Genomic DNA, 8,353 nt, shown 5'->3' on the forward strand with positions numbered 1-8,353 from the left:
GGGGAGGTCTATGGGGTGGGAAGGGCTCTATGGGGCGGTGGGGTCTGCGGAGGTGCAGTAATCCCTACCTGGGGCAGGGGAGACCCTCCATTGGGCATAGTGAGCTCCGCGTGGATGGCGGAGACCCCACCATGGAGCATGGTAAGCGCCACACGGTTAGGGGGAGACCCTCCATGGGGCAGACGGGCCTGGGCCAGCGCAGGCTGCCTGTACCCAGGAAGCTAAGGGGAGCCTACAGATCCCACCAGCAGGACCAAATTTAGGGGACCCCATGTCCACACCCTGCTGCACTCCAGGCCAGGGTTCTGCAGGACCAGCGTCTGGCCTCGCTGCTCCACTCTTAGCTCTGTGTCACTGCTGTCACGCTGTTTTGGGGCTATTGCTACTTTTCAAACCAAGCACAATGGAGCCACAGAACCATGCCTTGGGACGTGGAGGGGAGATGTGCTTTGTAGCATGCACTCTGCAAAACACACACGAGCTGGGCTTGCCAGGCATGTACTGTTTGCCATCACCTGCAAGCGAGGCCAGGGAAGTTGGTATTTTAACAAGAAACTGGGTTGGCTCACAGGTGAGCCAGAACAAGGACAAAAAGCTCCTAAAGGGGCCATTGATCCCAGACCAGCATGAGGACTCCAAGCAACACACAGAGGACCCGGTAGGCAGGGTCTCCTGTCCTCAGTGTCATCAAGGATGATGTCCCACCATGAGAAGGTGTGATGAGCAAGGCAAGGAAGCAGATAAACCTCTCTCTCCATGCTAGGGATGCTTTACACCGGCCAACCCTGGTCACCAAACACCCCAGCAGATGGACAGCATCGCTCTGTGGGGTTGCTAGGAAGGAAACCTCACAGAAATGGGCAAAACACCTATTTCACAGATGGCAAAATGGAGGGGACCAGGAAAATAAGCGTGCCACAGATGACCCCATATCTGAAGACCCAGCTATCCTCTCTAAGCACGCTCTGGGTCTTGGAGCCTGCTGCTCCCTGCAGAGATGCATCCAGCTCCATCCCCTGTGTGACAGCAGGAGAGTAAGGGCAGGAACATGAATAGCAAGTTTGAGAAAAGGGGACATGATTGCGGATCCCCACTCTCACCAAGCACCACTGCTTGCCCACGTGTAAGACCTCACGGGGGTGCTCTGAGTCTTGGAGTGCTGCGCTGGCCCTGCCTACAGGCATCCCTCTACCCCAGGGATTTAGGACTGACCACAAATCCCAGCCCTGCTCCCTGGGGAGGATTTTGTGGCAGGCTCAGCTCAGTCCCAATTTCACCACAGAGCAGCTGTGAGCTCCCTCCCTTGGACCCAGGACCACAGGAACTCCTTTATGCCCCTTATTTCTTGTCCTTTGAGCTTTCTCTCATCTCGATTTGCTCTATACCTGATTCCTTGCCTGCCTCAGGTCCCCCAGCACCTTCCCACCTCATCAAGACTTTAGGAATAGCCAGATGCAGAGCTGTTCCTCACCCTCAGCACCACCACATTTCCATCTGCCTACAGGATTTATAAGAAAAAAAACATTTAGAAATTAAATGGATATGTGATCCCCTTGCTCATGAGGGATGTCTGGGGAGCCAAGGGATAACACAGAGTAGGAGAAAAGCCTCACTGCCCAATGCCCATCCCACAATACTTGAGCAGGGCAAGATCACCATGTTCAACCAGCAAGGCCACAGCAAGCAGACAGCTTCAAAACCAAGCCATCAAATCAATCTGCAGGTCAGATCCGTGGGTTAGAGTCCAGACATAAGGACAGCTGCAGCTCAGACTAGGACTACAACCCCTGGGCTGAGCTTAAACTAAGAGTTCCTGGGCCATGGGCAGGATGTGGGTGGGAGATCCTTGGTGGGGCTGGTCAGGACCGTGAGGGTTTATTAATGCTTTCAGGGCCCTTACTGTGTTCTCCTGCTGGTTGTACTGGAGCTTTGCAAAGGGATTTGTTCTATAAAAGGGTTTTCTTTTTCCTCCTTTCTTTTACTGCTTGCCCACTCCCAATGAAGATTATCTTGAACTCTGCTATTTTCTGCTTGTGGTAGGAACAAGGGTGGCTTTTTGCTGGCTCTGAGGGTTTCTCTACTATTTTAAAACAGTCCCTGTACCCTGGGGGACCTGAGGTTGCATCCTCTGGGAGCTGGTCCTGGGAAGCAGCAGCTCCTGGACCCTGGTTAAGATTGGGGCAGGGGGTCCATCTGCACCTCCCCCCCAGAGATGCAATCAGCCTGCCGCCAAGTGCAATGTGATGAGCACCTGAGACCTGAGCTGGGCTGATGTGACGCAGAGATGGATGGCAGTGCTGAGACTTTCCTTGTATCGGATGCTTCAACTTTCCGAGCTGTGCCCATCCAGGGACACCTCAGATGAAAGAAAATATAGAGGGGGCAGGTGGAGGACAGGGGATTTGGTTTCTGCTCTTTTCCAGCTGCCCTGCTCTCTGTCAGGAATATTTTTTTCTGGGTTTTTTCCCCTTTCCCAGGCTTGGCCGTGGCCATGGCTGCTGTCAGCTCTGGCTCTGTGCAGTCCTCTGAAGCCATCTCCATCTCTGCCACCACCAGCTCTCCTTGCTCGGCTCCTCTGCTCCAGTCTCCCACCTCCTGTAGGATCAGGCAAGAGGGCCCCGCAAGGATGGGGACCCCCCTGGGTTGGGACCCCCAGCCCTGCAAGGTGCTGGCAGCCCATCCCAGTGGTATGAGGGATGCTAGGAGAGAAACTGCAGTGAGGAAAGGAAGAAACCAGTCCCTGGGTCCCAGTGTAACCAGAGTGGATGCTCAGGGAGGACAGACAGATGACATGCAGGGTGTAATTGCTTTATTCCTATTTTTACTCCATTCTTGCCTTTACCATCTGCCTCTTCTCCATTTTAAATGATTCCCCATCCTTTTTCCCAGTGGGTTTTTTTTCCAGTGCCCTTAGGGCTGAGGCTGTCTGTGCCTTTGTCCCCCCATCCCCACTCTGCTCCTGCTCCTGCTCCCGCCCCGCTGTTCACTGCGGCTGAGCTCGTTCCAGCTATTCCTTTAGCCTGGAATAACCGATCCACTCTGTTGTCCTCCAACAAATAAGCTGCCAGGCTAATGAATGGCTTCAGATGGTAATTAGCGATGGAGTTGCTAATAATGAATTTCATTTACATTTTAAGCACTGCAGAGGAAAACCAAGACCCTGTCATTAACATCCCCCTTGCTGCAGTCTTTGCTTTGGGGGGAGCACACCCTCCGCAGCCCTTTGAGGGACGCAGGCCATGATTGCACCTCAGCCGCCTTCATTTTGGAGGCTGCAAGAAGCAGAGTTCGTTAAGCAGCAATTAGAGGAGGTGGGAGGTGAGGCGGGGGGAGAAGCTACTGCGGCTTCCATCACGCAACGGGTGGGGAAGGCACTCCAAGGCCCCAAAAAATGGGTCATGGAGGCAGGAGCTGGGCCTGGGCCAGGAAAAAAAGGGCTGGATGGTTCACATCCAGGTTTTAGCATCTTCTGAAGGCAGCAATTTCCCGAGGTTTAATCCAGCCCTGTCTGCCTGAGGACGGAGCCAAGCACCGTCTGCATGGGTGACACAAATAGTCAGTGAGCGGAAAGGGGGGAAAACGACACAGTTTTGTCTCGTATGAGAGAGAGATTAATGGCGGAAGTGTGACAACTAGGCATGCCTGCTGCCACAGAGCACCGGGTGAGGCTTGGGGGATGCTCAAAGCCTGAATCCAGTGCCTGGGGTGAGCCTGGGAGCATTGCGTGCCCTGCCTCAGTTTCCCCCTCTGTACCAAAGGGGCTGTTAGCTGAGGCAGGAAATGATGTTCCCGTTCCCTTGGGTTTTCTAGCACCTCCCATTTAGGGCAGTGGTACCCACAGAAAGCTTCTTTGGGGACCACAGGGATGCAGGGGTTCACGACGGCCACATCCTGCTTTGCCACAGCCTTCACCTCCGTGAGCATCGGATCGACTGATTTATTCATGCATTTCTCAAGCCCTGCTCAGAGTGAAAACAATCCAGGGGCCTCCAGAGGCTGATAAGATTTGACTGCAAGTCAATACTCAGCGTGTATTTCCACTGTGCAATGATCCCCCGGGCAGCGGGGCAGGAGGCTGGGGGTGCCGGGGACGGGCAGGGGACAGGCAGGTGACAGGGGCAGGCAGAGGGCCAGCCTGGGGCAAGGACATCGCCTCTGCCTGGAGCAGGGACTTGGGGCAGAAAGGAGAGATCTTCTGGCCTGCAATAGGTACTTCCTGGGATGTATTCCCAGTAAATATGATGGTGACCCCCTTCCTGCCTGCAGGTCCCAGTAGCTTCTCTGATGGCTAATAAGGGTTGAGCTCAGGTTGCCGGCTTTCCCAAAGTACCTCCTGCATCTCCATGCCATCCCCAGGCACGGTGTTGCTGGGACTCCCTTGTCCCTCTGGGGATGCAGGCAGGGATGCAGGCAGGGATGCAGGCAGGACGGCTGCCTGCACTCCGCTGACATTCACAGTTGGTGTCCTTGAGTGGTGCAAGCACTGAGAGAAGGGACCAGGTTCTCTTTAAGGGGCAGGACTCTCAGAGCATCATGAAGGCAAGAGTGAGCTTCTCCCTCTGCCTTCCACCTTCCCCTCTTCCTCCCCTTCCCTGCCTGCTGCTTCCCTGCCTGGATCCTCCTGGCTGGGGACCTGGGCTCCCTGCCCTCCCCTTCGCCTGCCCCATCTCGGGGATAGGCAGGGATGAAGGCAGGAGCTGGGTGCTGAGCGAGGGGAGGAGGAGGAGGAGGGGAGGAAGGGGAGGGGAGGGAGAGAGGGAGGATCTGCTAATTACACAGAACAGCTCTGGGGGCTGCTGAAGTCCAGAATGAAGCAAAGAGCAGCAGAAGCGAGTGCTGCAGTGGGAGCGGAGGAGCCCAAGCATCACGGAGAGTCGGAGCTGGCTGTTGTCCCCACCGGGAGCGACCAGGGGCACCCAGGGGATCCTGCAACCCTGTCCTTCCCGGGGGACAGCCTCTGGCACAGCCACCAAGCCTACTGCCAGCCCTGGGTGAGGAGAGGGGAAGGAGGTGGTGGTCCTGGGGACACAGGGTTAAACTCAGCCCTACTGTGGGCTGGGCTGGAGGGCAGCAGGGTCAGCCCCGCCATGGTCCCAGGGGGCTAGAAGCCCAAGCAGATCCATTGGGAAAGTGCAAAGGATGGCTGCCAAAGGAGGGGGAGCCAAGCCCGTCACCCAGTCCAGGATGGAGAACTTCCGAAAGGTGAGGACCTCGGAGGAGGAGACCCCCTTGCCCTTCCCTGACCTGCCCCCAGACGTGGTGGAGATGAAGGTGAAGGAGGGCAGCAAGATCAGGAACCTGATGAACTTTGCCATGGCCCAGATGGAGCTGAAAGGCAGCCGGCAGATCGTCTTCAGCGGCTGCGGCAGGGCAGTCACCAAGACCATCACCTGCGTGGAGATCATGAAGCGGAAGCTGGGAGGTCTTCACCAGGTCACCAAGGTGCGCTACAAAACCTTGCTGGAGGTCTGGGAGAACCAGGACCCGCTGCCCGGTGGCCCGGCGCAGAACCTGCCCGTCCATAAGAACGTCCCCTCCATCTGCATCCTGCTCTCTCGAGACCCCCTGGATCCCAACCAGACAGGCTATCAACCTCCGGAGCCCTGGCATGGGCTGGGGACACAGCTCACTGCTGCAGGAGAAGACACCTCCAGCTCCTCCACCAAGGGGCTGAAGCGGCCCCTGCCACCTCCCCACGAGGAGCTGCTGACCAAGAAGTTGCAGGTACAGGTACCCGACAGCCTGAGGGGCTCGGGGACCATGGACCGCCAGCCGGACAGCCACCACTGACCCTGCCAGCTCCCACACTTACCGGCTGCATGCTGGCTGTATAGGCAGGAATATGCCCTCTATACAGGCAGCAGATCTTATGCTGGAGAAATTCTGGGGTGGTTTTTTTTTTTAGCTGCTTTGCTGGTTTTTAGCCAGAGAAAAGCAGTGCTGTGCTTGCTCCGGGGTCACTGGCGTGCTGCTGCTGCTGCTCCCGGTGACCCTCTGCTGGGGAGGGTGCTTTGTCTCCACATTTGGGGTGCGGATTAAAGGGTTAAACCTGTCAGCAGGGAGGGGGATGTGTTGGGGGGAGCTGCTGACACCGCATTTGGCCACCCAGGAGCAATGCCACCCCCAGCCCCATTTCTGTAGTGACTCCTACAGAGCCAGAGCACCCAGGGGTGCTTGGGCTGGGGAAGGCGGCTGCACATCATCGTTCCCCATCGCAGTGCCTCGGCCATCAGGAGAGACTCTTTTTGCCCCAAGCCCGTTGGAGTAACACCATCATTATCAAAACTGCTGCAATTATCCCCGGCGAGGAGCTGTCAGGTTTATTAATGCCGGGCTCAGCACCCCACGGCGCCGTGATTCATCCTGAATAAAACACACAAACAAGCAGACAGGTTGCTCCCTCCCCACGCCTGTAGAGCCAAGCGTTGCACTGCCCGCCCGCCGGACAGCAGAAGAAAATAAAACAACCCCTTTTTTTCTTCTTCTCGCATCAGATATTCAAGTCTTTGCTGTCCCAGAGGCGTCTGTAGGGTTTGGAGCCGGGGTGAAGCCCTGATGCTGGGGGCGATGGGAGGGTTGGGTGGATTGTCTTTGTGGCTGCATGTGGTGCTCAGCGCAGGACAAGGGAGGTTTTGGGGTTGGGGGCTTGAAAGCCCTTCAGAATGAAATCCTCACTTCTTCCAGGGAGTAAAATGAAATGAAAGGGAAAATATAAGCTCTTTAGAAATAGTTGAAATATGTCTGTGGGAAAATGGGGGGATCATTTTGACTACAGACTGCGACACAGTGAGGGTGGGACTGTCGCTGCTTTCGAACCAGGACAAGGGGATCTCAGCTAAACCCTGTTCCAAAGGATTGGGACCAGTTTCTCCTACGTGCCCTGGCAGCAGCCTGGTCCCCCCTGGCATGGCAGATCTGGCAACGTCCCCATGCCAGCACCCCTGGCTGGCACAGCAGGGACTGGGGCGATGCGGGGAGGGCAGGGGATGGGTTATGGGAGACCAAGCAAACCCCAATCCACTTGGTTCCCCTTGAGGCACCCCCTAGGGGCACCGTGGGATGAATTAAATCCGTATTAACGAGCGTATCCTTCCCAAAAGCCATCCAGGAGGGATGCTGTGGCTGCAGCCGCGTTATCTCCCAGCCTCGCTCCTGCACTCCGACCATCTCCTCTTTTGTCAAGGGCTTGCTTGGCAAGTGCTTTGCTTGGCTGGGAGTGGGAATGAAAGGAGAGGAGGGGAGCGAGCAGGAGGAAGCAGGGGGCTGTTTTGTTTGGCGATGACCTTGTCATCTCCCTCAGCAGGCAGCTGCTCCTCCGAGCCTCTGGCCTGTGCTTATCTGCCCTGCCACAGATTGATTCACTACACTTATCTGCTGCCATCTAGTTGAGTATTAATTTCCAATTGTTATTTTTAAATTATTATTTTTTGGGGGGAAGGGGGGGCGCTGGGGAAGCTTTGGGCTCTGTCTCACCCAGCGATCGCTCTTCCCAGCCTCCTCTCTTGGGTGCAGACACCGAATGGGTTGAACTCTCCGCCCCACACGCAAGAGGGGCACTGTGTACGGGCTCCTACCCCAAATGTACTAAAAATCATCCTAATAAAGAAAAACCTCTGCAAATGCTCACATTGGAAGCGAAAGTCTTTCACAGCTGAGTGAATTCACTTCACGGCACTTGTCCTCTCCAACCCTGCCCCACTGCTGCTGCCTCACATTGCTCCCAGCAAGGAGAGAGAAAAAAAAATATCAGTTGTTTCCCCTTATTATTTTGTTATCATGCAAAATTATTTTTAATTGATTCTATATGCAGGCAATTTCCAATCTTGGAGGCAACAGGAGCCTGGGGATTTTGCAGTCCTCGTTTTGTTGGCTGCAGACCAAGGATTTCCTGCATGAGAAAACAATTTAAAAAAAATTACTGTAACCCAAAATACAAAGTATTTAAAATAGCACGATGACATCTGGCTCCACAGGGGCCAACAGGTAAAATTATCACGATGATCTTGTGATGCAGTGCTGCCCAGGCACCTGTAAAGGACATTTTTCGAGGACGTTTTGTGAGCCCAGCAGTGCCCTTTGTGGCCAGGTCAGCCGTGGGGCACAAGGCAGCAGCCGCAGTCAGGGTGTATGAAGTTTGGGAACGCAGGATGCGGCGGAAGGCTGGCACTGGGGCAGAGCCAGTGGCCCTGATCCATGACAGGACACGTGTGGGAGCCCACCGTGGGGCCACACCTGCAGGAGCCCGGATAACTGTGCCGCACACAGACAACAACGGCAAAACACCACGAACCGGACGCGGCAGCAGCGCCTTTCTCGGGGCTGGAGGAGTCAGGACCGGGCCCCCCACCCGCCA

The 8,353-nt window shown here is 55.7% G+C and overlaps 1 protein-coding gene across 1 annotated transcript; it reads left to right on the top strand.

Moving 5' to 3' along the window:
• The first annotated feature begins 5,139 nt into the window (after positions 1 to 5,139).
• Positions 5,140 to 5,790, top strand: RPP25 (ribonuclease P/MRP 25kDa subunit). The gene has a single exon (XM_010181537.1). It carries the CDS (start codon positions 5,140 to 5,142, stop codon positions 5,788 to 5,790), a length of 651 nt encoding a protein of 216 aa, XP_010179839.1.
• Positions 5,791 to 8,353: the final 2,563 nt, after the last annotated feature.

The sequence above is a fragment of the Mesitornis unicolor genome, unplaced genomic scaffold, assembly GCF_000695765.1.
Source record: "Mesitornis unicolor isolate BGI_N332 unplaced genomic scaffold, ASM69576v1 scaffold31483, whole genome shotgun sequence".
NCBI lineage: Eukaryota > Metazoa > Chordata > Aves > Mesitornithiformes > Mesitornithidae > Mesitornis > Mesitornis unicolor.